The 18862-nt window shown below is 45.0% G+C and overlaps 7 protein-coding genes across 7 annotated transcripts; 2 read left to right on the top strand and 5 right to left on the bottom strand.

The window, feature by feature from the left end:
• Nucleotides 1–1907: 1907 nt before the first annotated feature.
• On the bottom strand, nucleotides 1908–4172 carry BYT42DRAFT_66565 (uncharacterized protein). Its single transcript, XM_051572784.1, has 8 exons — nucleotides 4089–4172; nucleotides 3848–4006; nucleotides 3482–3761; nucleotides 3301–3415; nucleotides 2731–3237; nucleotides 2504–2612; nucleotides 2288–2422; nucleotides 1908–2207 (listed from the first exon to the last, which is right to left on the bottom strand). The coding sequence occupies exons 2-8, from the start codon at nucleotides 3923–3925 to the stop codon at nucleotides 2022–2024; spliced, it is 1410 nt and encodes a 469-aa protein (XP_051420403.1). The 5' UTR covers nucleotides 3926–4006; nucleotides 4089–4172; the 3' UTR covers nucleotides 1908–2021.
• A 96-nt stretch (nucleotides 4173–4268) lies between these two features.
• Nucleotides 4269–5715, bottom strand: BYT42DRAFT_66591 (uncharacterized protein). Its single transcript, XM_051572785.1, has 6 exons — nucleotides 5435–5715; nucleotides 5262–5350; nucleotides 4853–5162; nucleotides 4625–4725; nucleotides 4432–4546; nucleotides 4269–4357 (listed from the first exon to the last, which is right to left on the bottom strand). Exons 1-6 carry the CDS (start codon nucleotides 5483–5485, stop codon nucleotides 4331–4333), a joined length of 693 nt encoding a protein of 230 aa, XP_051420402.1. The 5' UTR covers nucleotides 5486–5715; the 3' UTR covers nucleotides 4269–4330.
• Nucleotides 5716–5935: 220 nt separating this feature from the next.
• On the top strand, nucleotides 5936–11410 carry BYT42DRAFT_580098 (uncharacterized protein). The gene is made up of 14 exons (XM_051569465.1): nucleotides 5936–6405; nucleotides 6466–6601; nucleotides 6670–6913; nucleotides 6996–7084; nucleotides 7162–7278; nucleotides 7358–7598; nucleotides 7673–7752; nucleotides 7824–8267; nucleotides 8355–8976; nucleotides 9046–9386; nucleotides 9457–9599; nucleotides 9656–9946; nucleotides 10018–10129; nucleotides 10199–11410. Exons 1-14 carry the CDS (start codon nucleotides 5990–5992, stop codon nucleotides 11240–11242), a joined length of 4320 nt encoding a protein of 1439 aa, XP_051420401.1. The 5' UTR covers nucleotides 5936–5989; the 3' UTR covers nucleotides 11243–11410.
• Nucleotides 11411–11419: 9 nt separating this feature from the next.
• On the bottom strand, nucleotides 11420–13438 carry BYT42DRAFT_501417 (uncharacterized protein; the record flags this gene model as incomplete). The annotated part of the gene is made up of 2 exons (XM_051564767.1): nucleotides 11420–11680; nucleotides 11825–13438. The coding sequence occupies 2 exons, from the start codon at nucleotides 13436–13438 to the stop codon at nucleotides 11420–11422; spliced, it is 1875 nt and encodes a 624-aa protein (XP_051420400.1).
• A 277-nt stretch (nucleotides 13439–13715) lies between these two features.
• On the top strand, nucleotides 13716–14170 carry BYT42DRAFT_616492 (Yos1-like protein; the record flags this gene model as incomplete). Its single annotated transcript, XM_051572072.1, has 3 exons — nucleotides 13716–13806; nucleotides 13888–13992; nucleotides 14115–14170. 3 exons carry the CDS (start codon nucleotides 13716–13718, stop codon nucleotides 14168–14170), a joined length of 252 nt encoding a protein of 83 aa, XP_051420399.1.
• Nucleotides 14171–14321: 151 nt separating this feature from the next.
• BYT42DRAFT_580090 (dynactin p62 family-domain-containing protein) lies at nucleotides 14322–16630 on the bottom strand. The gene is made up of 9 exons (XM_051569464.1): nucleotides 16246–16630; nucleotides 16134–16168; nucleotides 15896–16071; nucleotides 15545–15823; nucleotides 15427–15481; nucleotides 15222–15350; nucleotides 14955–15159; nucleotides 14656–14880; nucleotides 14322–14588 (listed from the first exon to the last, which is right to left on the bottom strand). Exons 1-9 carry the CDS (start codon nucleotides 16573–16575, stop codon nucleotides 14346–14348), a joined length of 1677 nt encoding a protein of 558 aa, XP_051420398.1. The 5' UTR covers nucleotides 16576–16630; the 3' UTR covers nucleotides 14322–14345.
• Nucleotides 16631–16725: 95 nt separating this feature from the next.
• On the bottom strand, nucleotides 16726–18269 carry BYT42DRAFT_66516 (uncharacterized protein). The gene is made up of 3 exons (XM_051572783.1): nucleotides 18157–18269; nucleotides 17779–18060; nucleotides 16726–17701 (listed from the first exon to the last, which is right to left on the bottom strand). Exons 2-3 carry the CDS (start codon nucleotides 18046–18048, stop codon nucleotides 17129–17131), a joined length of 843 nt encoding a protein of 280 aa, XP_051420397.1. The 5' UTR covers nucleotides 18049–18060; nucleotides 18157–18269; the 3' UTR covers nucleotides 16726–17128.
• Between the last annotated feature and the right edge of the window lie 593 nt (nucleotides 18270–18862).

Genomic DNA, 18862 nt, shown 5'->3' with positions numbered 1-18862 from the left:
ATAAAGTACCTAAAACGGACACCATTGTCCCTTCCTCTTCCTGTACTTCTCGTGCCTACTTTCCTTTTCTTTTTTGAAAAAAAAAATAATCACTATAAAAAGTAATTCTGTTGATCTAATGCTGCAACACAGTTCCTAAGTGCTATTCGCGATGCCATCCGCAATCTTGACGATAATGGAGCCAAGAGCCGTCTCCCTCTGTTGAACCAATCAGCAATAGGCCACTTTGACCTTAGCTGACCCAAGTGACTTGGTCGAGAATGAGCTGCGGCAGGCAGAAAACATGAATAAAAAGGACGATTTTTGGACAAGAAGAGGTTATTCGACGTCTTTATTGAATAGAGAACAGATGAACGACAAAGAAAACAAAGAGGCCTATCATATCGCCTCTCTTCTAAGCAAAGGGTTTATCATTTATTTTTCTTTTTATATGAAGTGGTGTAGTTCGTCCACAGGGACATTAAGCCCACTTTTTTTTTATTGTTCAACCGATAAAAAGGTTGACAAAAAGAGAATAATAAAGGCAAAAGCCTTTTCTTTTTTTTTCATTTACCTTTGTTGCGATTAAAAAGCAAACCCACCGACATACCTTCCACAATGACCGCGCTGATGACTAGTCAGGCGCCCAAAGGGAAGAGCCGACGGGAACGAAAACAATCTTCTTCAGAGGATGGCCAATCCTATCATTAGAGGATGGTTTTCGGATTTTTCGCCATACCCCGAATGCTTTACCAAAAACCGGAGCGTTCATCATTACCAGTAACCACCAGCCTAGCAGCCCCTGATTCCGAACTGGCGCACAAAAGAAAAAAAGAGATGAGAAGAAACGCCCCCTTTTTATATCTTTTTCAAAAATCGTTCGAGGACCTTCGATTGTGACCTTGCTTTATGACCGCGAATGCACCTCATTGGCTCGATTCCCGCAACAAAACTCGCGAAATTCAGCGCCTCACTCTTCTTTCGCGTAAGGAATGCAAAGAGGAGCTGCGCCATGTTACTCCTGCTGCCATGAGCAACCCATGTGCACTACAGTCACTCTATAACTTTCAATAAAGCTTGTGTTCGAACGCTGATGCGACATGCTTCAGGCTTTACGCACTTTTTTTGATCTTGTTGTATGCTAGGATGTTTTCCTACCTTGCCCTGTCCCTGTGTATCAATTTAGTTTTTGAAACCATGTCTTCAATATTACTGTGACAATAAATTGTCCCCTTTTACCCCAAAACCAGAGTGTCAGTTTCAGTCCCCCATGTTGCAATGGCGACAAAACGCAAAGAGCGCAATGAATGAGCAAGGCTGATCCGAACGCATGTGAGCATGTCCGCAAAAAGAACATTACTGAGGGCCAAGTCAAAGAGGTCCTTGTACATATGCAAATAATGGAAACACGTATCAGCCCGGTAACAGTACTAGTAGCTTGGCTTTCCCATTTGCAATGTGATATGTTTTCACATAAATTGATTCGGCTGCAGGACCAGTGTTATCTCCTCTTGAAAATCGAGTTCACCTTCTCCGCTTCCCTCTACGATAACATACTGCGTCGTTTGTGATCGATAAAAAGGCTGTCGTTTGTGCGCTTTGATTCAAATGAATATTATAAAAGCTTTATCTTTGAAGTCTCTGCTCGAGTTTGAAATTACTTTCAGGAACTTTTAATTCTCCCTTTTATTATACGTTGTATGCTACATCAAACTCGATTTAGGCCGGGATGATTCCCAAGACGGAGCGGTGGTCTGTAATAATGATTTAATAAGTCAAGGACTGCAGCTCTTTTCTTCTCAAGCAAACAGTTGACTTTTTTTCTTTTCCATTGTCTGTCGCAGAGTTGCGACTATCAGATACCATTATGTTTGTCATCACTGTCTAACTATCCATTGTTGCACGCTTGTCTAACAGATCTGGTCATTGATGACCGCAACTGTTCTTTCTTACATAAGAAGAGGTTTCCTTGGTGGTTTGATGGGACCAGACTCTTTTTTAATAGGTGTTAATACAATGAATAGGTTGATAGTGTCGAATATTTAACATAGTCTTTGTCGTAGCTGTCCGTCCAAAATTTTGCGTTGTCGTCCAAGCCAGGAGGAAGGCGTCGAACGAATCGACAGATTCGAAATTTCGCGATGGTTTCGTCGAGCGAGATCGTACCAAGCCGATATAATGAGTTGCTGCTCTCTTCGCGATTGAAGGCGAACGTCGTGAATTTGTTTCTACAAGCCACCAAATATATTATGCTTCATCAGTACAAAACAATTCAAGATGGATCAAGTATCCAAAAGTCTGTTGTCACCTTGAGTAAATCGTGCTCTTCTTCCTTTGTGCGAGGCGCGCGGTTCAGGAAAGACGTGGTTTCTTCCGATTTGCGACCAATGATACTGAACCGTGCGACCATCTCCTGTAGTAACTGGCTGTATAATTTGATCATCTAAAGCAAGGCCGTGATGGATGTCATGTCAGGAGGATGCATTAAAAAAAAAAAAGACGGCATTAGATATTTTCAACTTACATCGCGAATTTTGCGAGTTTTTCCTTGCGTCTCGTTGATCTCTTCTTGCAAGTGAAGCACGTGGATCTGCAAGCTGGCGTTCTGCTCCTTGATAATTTCCAAATCCTTGCTGTAAGTGTTAAATACCCAGAGCGGAGAAAAAAAAGCGGAAAAGAAAATAAATGAGATGAGGTGAGGTGAGCAACCAATGAATGATTAAAATATTCCTTTTTTCGTGCAGTCCTTACTCGCTTAATCCTGGACGTTGATCGGCATGATTGTCAGAGGTTTGGTAGTTATTCACACCATTAAGATAATTGGCTTCAACAAGCATGCGATTAATATCGTGAAGCTGCATTTTGGTGATGTCCTCCAAGCGATTGAGCCGCTCTTGCACAGTAGCATGTTCCTTTTCGTATTTTTCCAAGGTGGCTGTATCTTTGGCGACATTGCGCGTGCCTTCCAGTACCGTTGCTTCCAGCTTGCTGGTTGTGGTTTTCAGGTAGGAACACTCCTTTTCCAAATCCAAGATTCTTGAGCGGAAGGCCATAATGGTCTGGGTCTGGTTTAGCAAGGAATCGGGAATGCCGTTGCGAATTTGGGTCAATTCTTCCCGGAGTTGATCGCGTTCTTTCATCACTTGATCCAGTTCTGCCTTTGACTTGATCACCAACTCTTGATTTTCCTTGACAGGCTCTGCCTCTTTTTCCTCCATCTCCCGGATCTGCCGCTGTAACCGACGAATCGTCAAACGGCTACATACAGCAATGGTGTGAGCGATCCCCTGCGTAGCGGTCAATCCCCTTTGCATGACTTACAGCTCCGTCACATTGGATTTCTTCATATTTTCTTCCATATTGTTCGCGTCGACATCCATGTCCTCGTCAATGACCACACTGGCACGATGACTCAAGACCTTATCCAGGGTCGCTCCTACAAAGGCGTTCGATTAGAACATTGAGCTGATATCAATAACAATGCCCAAGATTTTTTTTTTACCACCACCGAGTTCGATTTCTTTCAAGTGCTCTTCCAATTGTTGAATCTGTTCCATGTTGCGGTCACGCTCCATCTCGAGATACGCACAGGTGTCGGACATATTGCGTAGTTCGGTCTCCAGGGTCGTTTTATCTTTCAAAATCTCGCGGTTATTGGATTCCAGTTGCTGCACTTGTTCCTTGTAGGAATCCATCAATGTTTTGAAGGCCAACACCTTGCGGTACTCGTCTTCCACATGATGACTTCTTTCCAATAAACTTGTATTTTGATCTTCCAGCGCCTTTTCATACGCGAGACATTATTTAGTTGTGATTCCAGGACAGGCGCAAACGAAAAACTAGGTTGACTTTTTTTTTTTTTCTTTACCTTGATTTGTCGTCGCAAATCAGACGTATCTTCGACTTTGCGCTTGTACTTTTCAATCAAATTCTCCAATTTATGCATACGCTCCGTCGTATGTTTGTATTCCTCAAGTTGATCCCTAAGAGATGCCACTTCTTCTGCCTTTTCAGTCAACTCTTCCACCTACACAAGGAGACAGAGACACATGGCCAAACCGTTAAAATGACGCACTTGATGTATGCCGGCAATCAGAAAAAAACAGTACCTTGCGTTTTAATTCGTTGATGGAAGCGATGTGCTGTTCAAGCAATATCTCTGTTTCTTGACGCCGTTCCTCGCTCTTTTCACTGATGATTGGCTTTGTCAATGCTCTTTTCACGCGATGTGCCAATGATTCAACTTACAGATCCTGCTTCAAATGATCAATTTCAGTGCGCATGACAAAATCGGCTCGACCCGTGTTATTGGCTTGCGTGATGGCTTCATCCATGTCTCGCAGGCGCGACTTCAAATCTTCTTTTTCGGCCAATAGTTCTTCCTATGCATAATGGATTCCATTGTGTGAGTTTTTATCATCATTTCGCTCCATTTCGTTTTTGACAACGTACAAATCGCTCGTTTAGCTGATCATATTCTGTAAGCAAATGATGATGCGAAGTTTCGTATTGCTTTCTGTCAGCCAAAAGTTTCTCGAATTCGATCTGATATCGATAAGGCATGTCACTAATAAATAACCCCCGCCCCATGAGGCTGAATCAGTATCCGTAACAGTAAGAGAAACCAAGCAAATAATCAACTCACGAGATGTCTAGATGGAAACTTCGCGAACTTGTGGTACCCGATGTCCCGGAAAGTTGAGACATACGGTTGCCGTCTCCATCGGCATTGAAATAATTCATCACCTAGATATTAGCGAAAGCAAAGATTAGATGGTCAAAGCGTAATAACACTAAAGATCAGTTGGAAAAGGTTGATGGCCAACCCCAAACACACCACATCTTCATGCGTTACGGCCGGTATTTGCCTCACCTCTTCTATTGATACCATGAGTGCGTGCTGACTCTTCTGGGTTAGGCTTTGGATCATTTCAATATAACGGCGATTGTTATCGGATTGAACCGCAATAGCAATGACAAGCTGGCACATGAGTAACAGTTCGTGAAGATCGGCGTCTTTGGCAATCGCCGTTAAATTGACAGGAGGAAGTAGTTCAGGGTCCTGCCCTAAAATTTCCTCGAAATAACGCAAAATCAACTTGTGCAGTTTCTTTTGATTGTTAAAGCGGACCACCCAGTTGCTTGTTTCTGATGCCGTGATCTGTTTGAACCATTTAGAATCGCTAACGATAAAAAAAAACACCCCCAGAACGACAAAAATAATGATATTCAGCAAATCATAGCAACAAAAATTTAAGAGTCCTTGGTCATAGATGACTTACATGTCGGCTAGAATTTCAGACAAAACCACGCCATCCGCAAGGGCCACCACTGTATCTATTGAACAAGACTTGCATTCAAATGTGTTCACCTACAATAGACAGATTATTTTTTTTTTGCACTTGATTCGCGGCCAATGGGCCGCGTGAGGATGGTTTTTGTTTCCCCGCCTTACCCATTCGACAAAGGCGTCTTCCATGGCGGCTTCTATTCGTGAAAAAGTCATGGTGGAATGGATGAATAGATGAATGGGTGATTGTGGGGAGGGTTCGCGGCAAAGGGAAAAGAAAGAGTTGAAAGGAAAGGCAAAATACGGATAAGGAGTTCAAAAGCAAAGCCAAAAAAATGCAAAAAGAAACTCAGAAAAAGACAGACAGAGGCGTTGTCGGCCAAAGTGTGGCTCAGGGGAATAACAAAAAAGCGCAAACAACCGACTCGAACCTTTTCACACCTTCCATTTTTTATTTTGATACTTTTTATATATCTTGCCAGAAAGAAACTCACGGTTGGGTACACAAGAACACAACAGCAAGCACAATTAAGGGCTTTTTATCTTGCAGTGGACCCGAACAATCCTTCAAGATGATACAAAAAATTGACCGGTGGGGTCGGAGATTGGAAATGGGTTCAGGACTGTGCTGGGTCGTTTGCAGTGATTTCCCCCCCAAGTGAGCTTTGTCCAACTGTAACTTTGTGTTATTGTGTGGTTTCATAGTTTTTTTGGCACGGCATGGAGTCTACACAGGATGCCGACTCTGCCAATGAACCTTATGCTTCACAGCCAGAGACAACCGAACCTATTTCGCAATCCTCCTCATTTCCTCAAACCAATGAACGTCGACGATCCGACTCCAATATTCTCAGAACACCATTCCCTCGTTCAGATACCCAAATAAACAATACTTCGCGTGGTCGCCGAAGAACAACAGCTCATACTGTCCACATTCGTCAGGAATCCCCCATCAAATCGGTGCCCCCGTTCTACACGCAACGATTCAACACACAGACCAACTCCAGACAACCATCCACCAAAAAGCAGAATCAAGCTCAGGATGATACTTTTTACCAAAATTTAGAAATTCGACTTCACCATTCCGTTGGCAGTATGAGTATCAGTCCAACATGCAGAGACGTGGTACTTGCAGGGTAATGTGTGGATATACTCCGATCGACCCACGGTTAGCTTAACTCGAAACGACTTTGTAGACGACAAGGTCTCGTTATTATCGATCTGGAAGATCCTTGGCTCTTGCCTCGTATCTTGCCTCACATGTCCAAATGGGAAGTCGCCGATGTGCAGTGGAGTCCGTATGTGTCGCGAGAATCATGGGTCGCTTCAACGGTAACTGTCTTTTTTTTTTTTCTTAGTTTTGGTTCACTGGAATTTATCCGTGTTTTGTGTTGCATTAGTCGAACCAAAAACTGCTTGTATGGAATTTAAACTGTAGTCAATCGCAAGCCATCGAATACGTTCTCCATGCTCACTCGCGTGCTATTTCTGATATCAACTGGTCCCCGCATCATCCTGATCTTTTAGCCACCTGTTCCGTCGATACGTACGTGCATCTTTGGGATCTTCGCTGTGCGGAACAGAGTCAGGCCAGCGAAGACGGTCGAAGCGCCCGGCCAGCCAACTCATTTACACCCTGGAATGGTAAAAAGATCATCCATTAGTCATCTTTTGAGCGATGCGAAAAAAAAAAACAGGCTATTCAACACGTCTCTTTTTCTTGCAGCCGCTACGACCCAGGTCAAATTCAACCGCAAAAGCGAGTATCTTCTTGCATCGGCCCATGATAAGGATGTAAAAATTTGGGATATCAGAGTATGTCGTCTTGAAATGGTATTGAAAGAAGATGGATACTTGTGCATTAACATGTCACGTCATTTTTATTTGAACAGAAAGGCGCAGTGCCCGTCACAAGTATTACAGCGCATTCCAAGAAAATTTACGGCATTGACTGGAGTCGACAAAACGACCACGATATTGTCACTTGCAGTCTGGATAAACTCGTCAAGGTAAGCATGATCTCCCTCCCTTGAAACCAAATTGAGAGTAAATACACTGTACTTCTTGGCTGAACCATCTACTCGCTAGTTCTGGGATATACATACTCCGGAAAAAGAAAAGGAAGTCATCGTCACCAACACACCTGTTTGGCGTGCACGCAATACGCCCTTTGGTCACGGCGTGCTTACCATGTCCCAGCGAAGCGAATCCACTCTACATTTATACAACAGCCGATCTCCAGAAGTGCCAGTTCACGCTTTTGCAGGTCATACAGACACCGTCAAGGAATTTGTCTGGCGTTGGAAAGGAGGCGCCAATGATGATGTCGGTAAGTTTACAGTAGTGAAGCCCATCTTTTTTTCTTTTTTTTTCGGTGCATGCTGAAATGCATTATTTTTGTAGACGACCGCGAATTCCAGCTGGTAACTTGGTCGAAAGATCAGAATCTACGGTTGTGGCCTGTATCGGAAGAGATTTTAAAGGTCAGACAATTCAATACCAAGTCGCCGTTATCTCAGTATGTTTGGCTTACATTTTGTCATTTTGACTTTAGTCGGTGGGTCATGATCCTGAGAGCAAGGCATTGTATCCTATGCCTGCTGCGGCCAGACTTCCCAGCAACTATCGACCTCACTCGTTCCAGCAAACACCCACCGCACGACCGGATCGTCCCGATCCATCGGCTGTGTCTGCGCCGATGACACCTATCCGTCTTACCCCCGGCAACGGCGTCTCCAGCAGCATGACACCCTTTCGATCCGCTGCCACCGCTGCGGGTAATACAGGTTTCACGCCGGGTTATGATATCATGACCAATGCCTACCGAGAGCAGAAATATACCATCAATCCTCTCTTGTGGATGCAAAATGTCAAAACCGTCGGTCCTCCGGCGGAGCTTCGAAGAGATACCACCAAAGAAATTACCTATCAAACCGTGGCCGAAGAAATGTCGGTCGTTCTCAATAAATTCGCCAGCGCCGGAGTGAAAACAGAAAAGGTAAGTTTTTCCTCCCATGGCCTGTGAAAATCCGCCTGCCGAGAGAATAGGGGTGACTGATGGAGTGTGTTTCGATTTGTGTCACAGGTCAATACGGCTTCTCGATGCTGTACCATCTCACTGCATGGGCCATGGTCCGATACGGGGATTGCATTTTTACGTATTACGATTCGCTTCAGTCCTCAGTATCCCGATAACAGTCCGCCCGAGTTTGAAATCCAGAAAAACAGCATGATTTCTATTTACTACCGTGCGCACATGGCTCAAGATCTGAATGTGCTTGCCTCGAGTTACACGTCGCAGAAAAAATGGTGCCTGGAACCGTGTATCCGTTATCTTTTGGGTGAAACCATTCAAACCGATGCGGATCTTTCAAGCAGTGCTGGGGTGGGCAATGCCACGGACACTTCTGTGGGCGTTCCTTCGCATGCTACCAACGGGGCGGGCCTCCCCTTCACCAGTAGCCCAGGACAACCTGGATATGGCAACAACTGGAATACGAGTACCGCAGTTGATAACGGGGACTCGGATGATGAGATTTTTGCCGGTCCACCGTTCATGGGAGGCATTGGTGGAGGTTACGGCATGGCTGGAAAAAGGGTTAGTTTGCAAAGCGAAAAAGGCATCGTTGTCGATATGTCGTCGAAACAAAGTGCCGACGAAAAGGTGCCATTTCCCCGCCTTTGCGGTGCTGTATTCTCCGGGAGCGGTAAGTCTCTATGTTGTTTGTAAAATCCAGTTTACATGATGTCCTGATTCATGGGGCGCAACATGATAGGTCAACTTGTTTGTTTCTTTTCAACGTTGCGCGTACGCGATTCGAAGCGATCGACACAGAACGGAGCGGCGGCGGCGAAAAATGAAAATGGAGACAATGGCAGCCCTGCCAGCAATGGAGAATATTTCGAAAACACGTACAGCGATTTTTACAAACATCCGCGCACGTATGAACAATTTGAAGAATACAAGGAGATTGCCCACATGTCACGTCAAGGACGGAATGCTACTGTGCTTGTGGGAGGTTCCGGTGGAGCGTTTGGTGAATACGCTTACGATGACGACCCCGATGATATGGATGACGGATTAACCAACATGGCCTCGCTTTATTTCAAACCCGATGTACGTGAATTCTCTCAGGCTACGCCATGGCTGGAATATTCACATGATGATCCTCCTCTCATTTTTTTAGAGCTTGGTGTTGGGCAGTTCGTTAGCCAACAACGATAACTTGCTTTACGGAAGTGTCAAACCTGATCGGATCACTCATAATGTTCTCATTGCTAACTTTTCCCATGTGCTACCATTTGATTCTTGGCTGGCCAAGAAATACATGTAAGTGACGCCTCTGCATGAAAAACCACGCTTTGTTTGGCTAAACGACCGTCTAGGTTATCATCGGTCGATCCTGTCACTGCGTGTATGCATAATGCCCAAGTGTGCACCACCAATGATCGCATGGATTTGTCAAGGATTTGGTATCTGGCCTTGGAAATTCTAGCCGAATGCGTTCCCATGGACTATGAGGATCTTCTCGCCGACAATGACCATCCGTCCACATCAATTCAAAGAGTGTTGGGACAAAAGAATCTCCCAAAGAGCAAGGATTATCTGCGTTTAAAATCCAAACGAAGCGTTCACTGGGGAATGCATCCTTTAGGCCAACGCCTCGTCTCCAATCTGTAAGTGAAAACCGCCAACAAAATACGCGTATAGGCGGTTTCTAATTTTTCTTGTTGATTTTGGGGTTTAGTATACAGCATTTTGTTCGTATTAGCGACGTGCAAACGGCGGCCATGCTCTGTTGCATTTTCCAGCGGATTCCTCGATTATTGCATCAACACAGGATCCCTGCTATGCATACGGTAAGTTAACGGTAACTGAAATCGACCTTGTCGGCTTGACCAGCTCTAACCGATGGAAAATCTTGGCAGGCTGTGGTGACGGAAAAGTCACCCGAGACAACGACGTTGGATTACTTTTCACTGAAACAGACGCATAAACATGACATGTATGCATCTCAGTTGATTAATACCCATGGCGGTTCCCATGGTGAAAAGACCATGACCGAACGTCCGGTGGACTCGCATCTAAGTCAGTCTTACGGTGGACGTGGGGTCAATTTCTTTTCGTATTTCTGGGACAGCGATCGTCACGCTTCTCCTGGAGCTCAGACGTCGACGCCAACGTCCGCTGGCGGCGATGATCACTCCACGCCAGCCGAGACTCCGGATTCAGTCAATGATCCTAGAACTTCTTCGCCCAAACGACTTCGACTCAACCCACCTTGGATGTCGAATTACGCCAGTGCCAAATTACCCAGCAATACCGCTCCAGGGTTACGACCGATTTCAGGCAGTGCCGGATCGGCACATCTTCCATACATGACGACACCCAACATTGCTACACCGTACGTGGTGACCCCGCCCACTCCCTTCATGTCGACTTTGGTCGCCAACAAGGAAGGCAAAGTCATTCCTACCGAGGAACTTACCATTCAATTTACCAATATGGAATACTTTGACGACGAAAAGCTGTTCCCCATGCAGGATATACCACTTCTTGATACCAACGCGTCGGCGCAACAAGATGTGTTGCGTTTGAACTATGCAGACATGTTGTATCGTTGCACGTTGTTGGAGCCACGCGCCGAAGTGTTGAAATTTTCCAAGCAAGTGGTGGTGCCCGATACGGAGCGGACCATGCAGATTCAAATTCGGTGCTACTTGTGCAATACCGAAATCAACGACGGAGACCAAATCTGTCCTGCGTGTCGAAAACATCGACAACAGATCCGTTGCAGCATTTGCCATGTTTTGGTCAAAGGCCTCAGCAACTTTTGTATCAAGTGTGGCCATGGGGGTCACAGCTCGCACATGAAGGACTGGTTCATTCATCAAGAACAAAACGTGTGCCCCACAGGCTGTGGATGTCACTGTTTGATAGAGACAATGACTTTTGGCACTCTTGTCTCATAGAAACCTCCCCTTCCCCCTCCCCCCGCCATTGATTGTACATAGCTTCCAAAATTAATTCCACTCCTAATCTATGCCGTTATCCGTCTCACATTGCCCTATTTAAATTCCATGCATTTGATTTCATCCCACCAACCTATTTCATCCCATATTAATAAATATCGTTTTTTTCCCTGCCGTCTATTGTACTGCAATGGCTTCTAAAGCGTCTAATCTCTTTTTACATGCATCAATGCGTTGCAAAATATCTGTCATGACAGCCGATTCTCGGTTTTGGAAAATGGTCTGAATCACTGGTATCCACTGACGATGAACGATATCCATGATGGAATATACCAGCGGTTGCCATTCTTCCTCCATGGGAACCAAGTCGTATAAAGGCTCATTGGATTCCTCTTTTGCTTCATCCTCTTTTGGATGATCGATCGATTTTTCACGATGCTCTGTATCTTGTGATGCTGGCAAAGATTCGTCGCGGATGGTATCATGATCATCCTCGTTGTCACTGTCGCTGTCGCTGTCGCTATCGCTATCGCTATCGCTATCGCTATCGCTATCGCTATCGCTGCCAATGGCTGTAGGAACGAATCGTAATTTCTGGGTGGATTGTATGATAACGTCAATGACGATGGAGAGGATACGCCAGGCGGCGAAAAAGGCGGCTACGGGGTTGTCATTCGTCGATTGTGGACGCCAAATGCTGTGATGCAAAAATTCGATATAAGTTTTGGTTTCTTGCAGTCCTTTGTTTGTCATGCCTAGCCGGTCGGCTAATCCACGACCAAACGTGCCGGGGAAAAGGGCAAGATGATAATTGGCCAGCAACGAGTGACTGAAGCCGTAGGTCCAATGGGTTTTGGGCACCGCGGGTTTCTCTGAATCACTGGGATGAAGCAAGTCTTCAAGGAAAGGCTCGAGCATGCGCATCATACTCTCGCCGACCGGTTGTGTGCCTTGAATTCGTGCCGCAAACGCCATCACCATTTTCTGTACGTAACTTTCCCGTTCACCGATAAACTCAGGCGCCGCCGTCGGCGACACGCCGCACGACTGACAGGTCCATTGTTTCCGCAAGTACAATGTGTTTTCACCACACGCTGGGCAAACCGCACCACGCGACACATCCCAATCACTGCATCGTTCACAGGCACAATCAAAGAATTTGAACTGTTGCAATTTTTCCTGGCGCATGACGGTGGTGCCACACACCAACCCACCACTCGATCGATCGTCTTCCGGAAGATAAGAAAAGGTCAAGACGTCCCCCGGGTTCAGCGGTCGCACCACCGTGAATACCATGGCATCATTGGCAGGCTCGTATTGCAGAAATAAATTGGGAGAGCAAGAATGAGCAAATTTGGATCCCCACAACATTAATGCAATCGAAGGTCGTACACTCGATTCTTCTGTATCTGCCCATCCACCGTAATTTGCATTCAGTGCATCTCCCCATTTGGACTCATATCGTCGTCGTCGTTCCTTTTTGCGCGAATGCGTAGGTAAGCCTCGTTCGTTTCGATACGCTACGGTGTGAGCATTACTGTAGATTTTCAAGACAAAGGAAGCGAGTTCTTCCACTTGCAAGTGAGCGAATTCTTTAATCGAAGCAATTGCCTGACGCGCTACATTGTGAATCAATCGAACCGTGGGATGATCAAAGGTTGGGTAATAAAAGAATTCAAAATTAGAGGGCTTGTATGGATTGTTTCGAACGCAAGAGGTAGGCGGAGGATGGACACGAAGATAAGCGACCATGGCAGCTGGCACGCCAGGACAAAACGCCGATGCCGGCTCTTCATCCTCTTTGTCTTCGTCATCGCTTTCCTCGGACTCATCGTCCGAGTAGTCATCATTATAGTCACTATCGTCGCTATGGTTGTCTTGCTGATGACGCTGATGACGCTGATCTGGGGAAACGTTCTCTTGTTGTGCTGGATCGTCAAGACCTTCTTCTTTTCGGACAAGACTCACGAGCGTGCGCCAAAGGGCTTTCGAATGAAAAGGCGATGTCGATGATCGGCAGACCGGATCGAGATGATATTTCAGCAAAGGACGCTCAGCCAGCACTGTTTCCCCAACGCATAATGGACGCTTGGCAACGAGCGATCGTCCTACGACAGGACAGTCTTTGAGTTCCACTGCATCCTGAAAGGCTTCCTTGTTTTGCACGGTGCTTAGATCATACTGAGATTGGTTCATGGGCGACAACTATAAAGACGTGATTCTAAAGAACCGAAGGAAGAGCCAAAAGAAACCCGAAAGTCGCTCGTCCGATAAAGTTTTCGATCCAAGCCAAAAGAAAAAAAATAAAAATAAATAAAAAATGCCCAATGAATGGCTCAATTGAAACACCTCCCAAGACGTGGCCACTTTCAATCACGCGGATCTCCGATCAAGCCATTCTTACAAGCGGTTCTCTTACTTGCTCTTCTTGTCTTTTTATTTTTTACGTTCAAATCCTGTCAATCAAGTCATTATGGCACTCGGACTCGGTCAAATGTTTTACGTACTACTATGCTTCATCAATGGCATTGCCGTATTAAGTGAAGAACGGTTTCTCGCTAGAAGTAAGTGAAATATGCACCCGTCATGGTGCCTCACATTCTATGTGCTCCACACACATTGGTACTCAAACACAGCCCATGCAGTCGGATGGAGCGCACAAGTCGAACCAGGATTCGGTAATCTGGAAACACAATCCATCAAATACAAAATTATCAACTTAATATCCGCCGTGAGAACACTTATGCGTAGTAAGTATTGGTTACTGCATACCAAAAGAATCGCGAATGCTTCACTCGCCATGGCAATGAGCATGTCAAAAAAAAAGCTGGTCAAATAACTCACTCCCTTATTCTCCGTGCTTTTTTTCTAGTTCCACTGATCGCAATCAATATCATGGTCATTATATACGAACTCTTGCTCGGTTAAAACAACAGTCTCCTACACAAAAACATACAGCCATGTCACCTTTGATTTCCTTGTAATTCATAAACGAAAAAAAAAGACATTTCACTGCCACTTTTTTCTGCTATACTTTTGCCCGTTTCCTCCCCCACTCGTATATCCGGTAATGACGAGAATCGTTTTTGCATAAGAATTTTTTTTATTGTCCACCTGTCCGTTTTTGATCGGCATCACTGGAGACATGCCCCAGTCCAATAAGACACCAGAAGGAATAGCTTTTGATGCGATCATCATCCATGCGTATGGAGCTACCTTTCTTAGTCCCATCGGCCGTATGGCTATTACCGTCTGTCTCGTCCACGTCGTCTTCATCAATATCAGCCGACGAGGCGTCCATACGATCTTCATCGGATTTATAGTTATAGGTGACGAGGAGCGGGAACTGCAAAAGGGGATACAAAGCAAATAAGATGATACAAGTCAACCGTGAGATGCTATCGATTTTTTACCTTGAATTCGCCCGTCTTTTCTGGTATCACTTCCACAATAATGCTGGTATAATTATTGCGTTTTTCGTAAACGCCATCCACATACGCTGATGCCAGACCAGCGGTGCCTCCCAAAGGGCCCGTCGTACGACCACGAAGACTGGAACCACTGGGATACATCTCATCGTCATACTCAATGGTTTCATTGTAAGCGCCAATTGTAAAGTGAGGTGAAAGAATGGTCACCTGCCGAGGGGAATAAAGGCGATGGAATAAGTCTATGGAAAATACGGTGGGCTATGACCGCTCGATAATTTTACCTTGCCATGAATCTTGGTGGCGGTGTCTTCTGAAGTGCGATCGGCGTTGGCTGATTTTCGGATTTGAGGTGTGGCCAGCGTCACACTCATTTCTTCGTACAGGGGATTGATAAACTTGATGACAAACTGAGTAGGAATACCTCGTTGCAAGGGCCAACCCGTCTTCTTTGGCAGTTTAACAAGCGTAATATTCGGTACATAATTCCTAGATCATGCACAACGATAAGACATTCTACTAGCTTTGAAGCATCAAATTTCGATCCTCACATGGCAACAAGTTTGATCTTGAATCGTGTCGCTTGAGCTTTCTGCTCGGGTTTAATGAGAATATGACGACATGTACGGCATCGTTTCGATTGTTTGATACACAAATGCACTCGTTGTGGATTAATTTTACTGAGAAAAATGGACGACACATTAGCATTACGGATCTTTTTTTTTTTTGGCCACCCACAAACAGCAAAGAACTCACTTTAATTGGTACGGCTGATCATGGACTTGCACAAACCGCTGCGGTAACGTGGACACTAATTCGTACCAGTTAATCAAAAAGATCAGCAACCTCGGTAGAAAAGAGAAAGCTATCTTACCTGGATCTACGCTGCGCATGGTGGTGATCGTTTCCAGAACCTTCATGCTATCGTCAGGGACTTGGACCGATGGCTCGTAGGAACTCACGTCGTCGCTTTGCACCTGATCACCGAATTGATTGCCCATAATTTTATTGAAAGCGCCCGAGGTGGAAAAGGAAAGAAAGTTGCTGGGTAAGGTAGGCGGCGAATTGACCCTTAAATGCTTTTCGAAATGTTCTTTCAGTTGATCAAACTCTTTGGCATCCGGCAATGTTTCTTCGTTTTTTTGTAGCTGGACTGTGAATCAAAAAAAAAAAAGGGTTATCGAGATGATTTCTAACCATGCCGTTGACTTGAATTCGTACGTACGTGCTAGACTGGTGGGCTTTTCAAAGGTCATGCCAATTTCCTGCGAGTTCCAGCGGCAAACGTTGCAAGCCAAAAAGTAGGGACCGGCCGAGGCCACGGACTGCGGCGATTCCTGGGACGCCATCACCGACAGCATATTCTGACAAATAGGACATTGAAAGCAGTTGCGAGCACATCTACCCGCAAAAGGTTCATCAGAAACTGAACCAACACTAAAGGTATCCCAAAACTCGTTTACCTGTTCTTCTCGCTTTTCACACTAGCTGTAGGAACCTAGCCCGTGGCAAGATTGAGCAACTGTTATCGGATTGGACCATCATCACGCGCGTGCCTGGTCATGGAGAGCTTACTTCGAATAGACAGTTCGGACAATAGTACGATACGATCTCGTCTTGAACACACGAAGGACACCGTATTTGATGGCAATCTTCACAAAAGTAGAGACGCGACAATGGGTATAGGTAATTGGCGGCTTGCGACGAAAGTAGACGATGAACTGTCGTTGCTGCCGAACCGTCAAAGTCTTGCAGTGACATTTGAGTGGTATCTTTCACTGAAACATGGGCCAAAGAAGTGTCGTCTAATGCCGCATCTTTCCGTCCTCGTCGTACATCCACATTCACAGCAAGATCGGGACACGCACAATAGTAATGAACAAAAGGTAATGCTTCAGCACTCATCAAAATGGCGCGAATGTCAAGAAAGAGAGGTCCACGTTGGCAAAAGAAAAAAAACCTCAAAATTACAGTCAAGAAAATTTCTCGACGACATCTCTTTCTCTCTTTCATCGCTCACTATTTTTTTAGGAGCATGATCACTGCATGATTTGACGTTATCAAAGGTAAAACAGACATTCTGTATAGACTTTATTCATCTCGGGTGGCAGTTGTGTTGTAAATAAAATGAACGGAAACGCCAACCTATGCAAAGAGCAAGAATTTTTCGTGATTGACATGTCGTCCGGGCTGATTTTTATTGATTGCAGAACAGGGCCTTTTTTTTCCAGAGAAAACAATGAGGAGAAAGCGACGGGTTGATCTTGTGTAGTGTAACAGGAAAAAGAAAGAAGGAAAAGAAAATATGCATAGTGAGTAGTTTCCCTTGAACAGTCGTTTTCGACAAACACATGAATGTTTAAAGCATGGATTCAATGTCTTCTAATCGTGAACGGAGACGCTATAGGAGAACAGAGTGAATATACCATTGTGCCACATCACCACCATGTCACTTGAATCAGCCAAGGAATATTACCTGAACACTAGGATGATGAAAAGTGGTTTGTTCCTTTGATAGTAAAATAACTTTTTCTGCAAAGGCTAGAATGGAGCCTTCCATATGCATGATAATCACTTGAGGGTCCGCCATAATATTGGTCCGTTTCGAGGCTGCATAATTTGAACCGTGTCCTCCTGCATTCTTGATTGTCTCCACAACCGATAATGCTCGTATGCAAATTTCAACCAGCGTCGCCGTAATTTGCGGTACACATGCGGGACTGTCAAAGTGGGTTTCACGGATGTCGCGAACCCATTGGAGCGCCGTCAGTAATCGAGAGGTATGTTCCATTAAATGCATTAATCGTAAATCCGGTCGCATGGATTTACTATTGATCGAGAGTTTGGGTAAACAAGGTGAATCGATTTCTTTTCGTGATGTGTTATTCAATGTTTCCAGCGCTTTCGAGATCCACTGTAAATACACATCTGCAAGTATCTGACATCGGTACGTGATTTCAACCGATGAAACGCCAATGAATTGCATCGCTGAACCCACGAATTCAAGTCCGTGAAGAAGACAATCCATCATCTACATGAAAGAAAAACAGGCCCTTTTTTAGTCTTTGCTCATGGACAAAACGATTTATAAAAAAAAAAAACCCTTACCTGCTCGTCTTGCACCGGTGACACCCGTTGTTTTCCATGCTCTGTATAGATATCTTCCAGCAAAGTAAGCGCGATGCGGTAAATCCATTCTTTGGCCGTGGCAATGAGTTGATCATCGACCATCATGCCCAAAGCTTTCCATGCCTGACCATTTTCGGCCAAGTTTTTATCGTACATTTTGACACGAAGATCGAGAAACGCTTGTAATTGCTGAATATCATGGAGTAGATCATTGGTTCGAGGCATGATTTCCGTGACAAATCGGCGCATATCTTCTATAGCCTAATGCAAAAAAAAGGCCTACTGTAAGCAAGAGAAGAAAACAAAGACGAATTCATGCATGCATGCACGGTACGGACGCTGCCTCGATTTGCTTACCTGTACATAGGAGGCTAATTTCTCAACTCGATCTTCGACCTTGTGCCATTCGGGAATAATATTCTAATTCATACCAAATTGTAGGGCATTGTTAGTTCATGTAAATGGAATCGATAAAAAGAACAAGCGTGTTCATGCTTTGTCGCGCCAAACTTACAGAAAACGATCTTGAACGGTCACCGCTCAGATCATTGACGATTTCGGCTATCCGTATGAGGAGACGTTTGACATCTTGGAATTGTTGATCCGCATCACCATTGATGTAATCCGTGACAGAATATAGTTGCTGAAGGTAATATTGAAGCTGCATTTGTTTTTCAAAGAAGATTTGCTTGTATTGCAACACGCTCTGATTCTGGAGTTGCGCTTGCAATGCGAGCCATTGATCTAGATCCATCGTGGTATAGTGTGAGGATAACTGGCGCATTCGAGGTGATTCTGCTCCTGAGTCTCTAATGAAACGATTGGCATATAAGGAGCGACGGAACGGTTTGCGAAGTGGACTGTGAGCCCCGATCACCGAGGGCGGATCGGAAAGATCGTCATGCGCAGCATTGGTATCAGCGAACGAAGGAGGCGACAAGAACCCCACCGCCGAAGAGAATCGTTGCAATTTTCGTTCGCGTTCTTTGACCGGTGATCGTCGTTTACGTTTAACGCCTGTCGTGGATGAAAGTGTTGAAGGGTATGGCAATTGCCAGCAAGC

The sequence above is a fragment of the Radiomyces spectabilis genome, assembly GCF_025331425.1.
Source record: "Radiomyces spectabilis strain NRRL 2753 chromosome Unknown BYT42scaffold_11, whole genome shotgun sequence".
Taxonomy (NCBI): domain Eukaryota; kingdom Fungi; phylum Mucoromycota; class Mucoromycetes; order Mucorales; family Radiomycetaceae; genus Radiomyces; species Radiomyces spectabilis.
Note: the sequence above shows the minus strand (reverse complement) of the source record. Positions and strands in the feature narration are given on the sequence as shown.

Bases quoted from the DNA above. Each gene is read 5' to 3' on its own strand.
- BYT42DRAFT_66591 (XM_051572785.1), bottom strand. From the start codon at position 5,485: ATGACTTTTTCACGAATAGAAGCCGCCATGGAAGACGCCTTTGTCGAA. The intron at 4,547-4,624 runs GTGAGTTGATTA...GTTATTTATTAG, and splicing joins AGTTTCCATCTAGACATCTC to TGACATGCCTTATCGATATC. The intron at 4,358-4,431 runs GTACGTTGTCAA...ATGCATAGGAAG, and splicing joins ATCAGCTAAACGAGCGATTT to AACTATTGGCCGAAAAAGAA.
- BYT42DRAFT_66516 (XM_051572783.1), bottom strand. From the start codon at position 18,048: ATGCGCCGATTTGTCACGGAAATCATGCCTCGAACCAATGATCTACTC. The intron at 17,702-17,778 runs GTAAGGGTTTTT...TCTTTCATGTAG, and splicing joins CACCGGTGCAAGACGAGCAG to ATGATGGATTGTCTTCTTCA.
- BYT42DRAFT_66565 (XM_051572784.1), bottom strand. From the start codon at position 3,925: ATGCATAAATTGGAGAATTTGATTGAAAAGTACAAGCGCAAAGTCGAA. The intron at 3,238-3,300 runs GTAAGTCATGCA...TGCTGTATGTAG, and splicing joins AAATCCAATGTGACGGAGCT to CCGTTTGACGATTCGTCGGT. The intron at 2,208-2,287 runs GTGACAACAGAC...GGTGGCTTGTAG, and splicing joins AAGAGCACGATTTACTCAAG to AAACAAATTCACGACGTTCG.
- BYT42DRAFT_580098 (XM_051569465.1), top strand. From the start codon at position 5,990: ATGGAGTCTACACAGGATGCCGACTCTGCCAATGAACCTTATGCTTCA. The intron at 6,602-6,669 runs GTAACTGTCTTT...GTGTTGCATTAG, and splicing joins AATCATGGGTCGCTTCAACG to TCGAACCAAAAACTGCTTGT. The intron at 8,977-9,045 runs GTAAGTCTCTAT...GCAACATGATAG, and splicing joins TGCTGTATTCTCCGGGAGCG to GTCAACTTGTTTGTTTCTTT.
- BYT42DRAFT_580090 (XM_051569464.1), bottom strand. From the start codon at position 16,575: ATGAGTGCTGAAGCATTACCTTTTGTTCATTACTATTGTGCGTGTCCC. The intron at 15,482-15,544 runs GTAAGATAGCTT...GGTACGAATTAG, and splicing joins CATGCGCAGCGTAGATCCAG to TGTCCACGTTACCGCAGCGG. The intron at 15,351-15,426 runs GTGAGTTCTTTG...CATTTTTCTCAG, and splicing joins GATCAGCCGTACCAATTAAA to TAAAATTAATCCACAACGAG.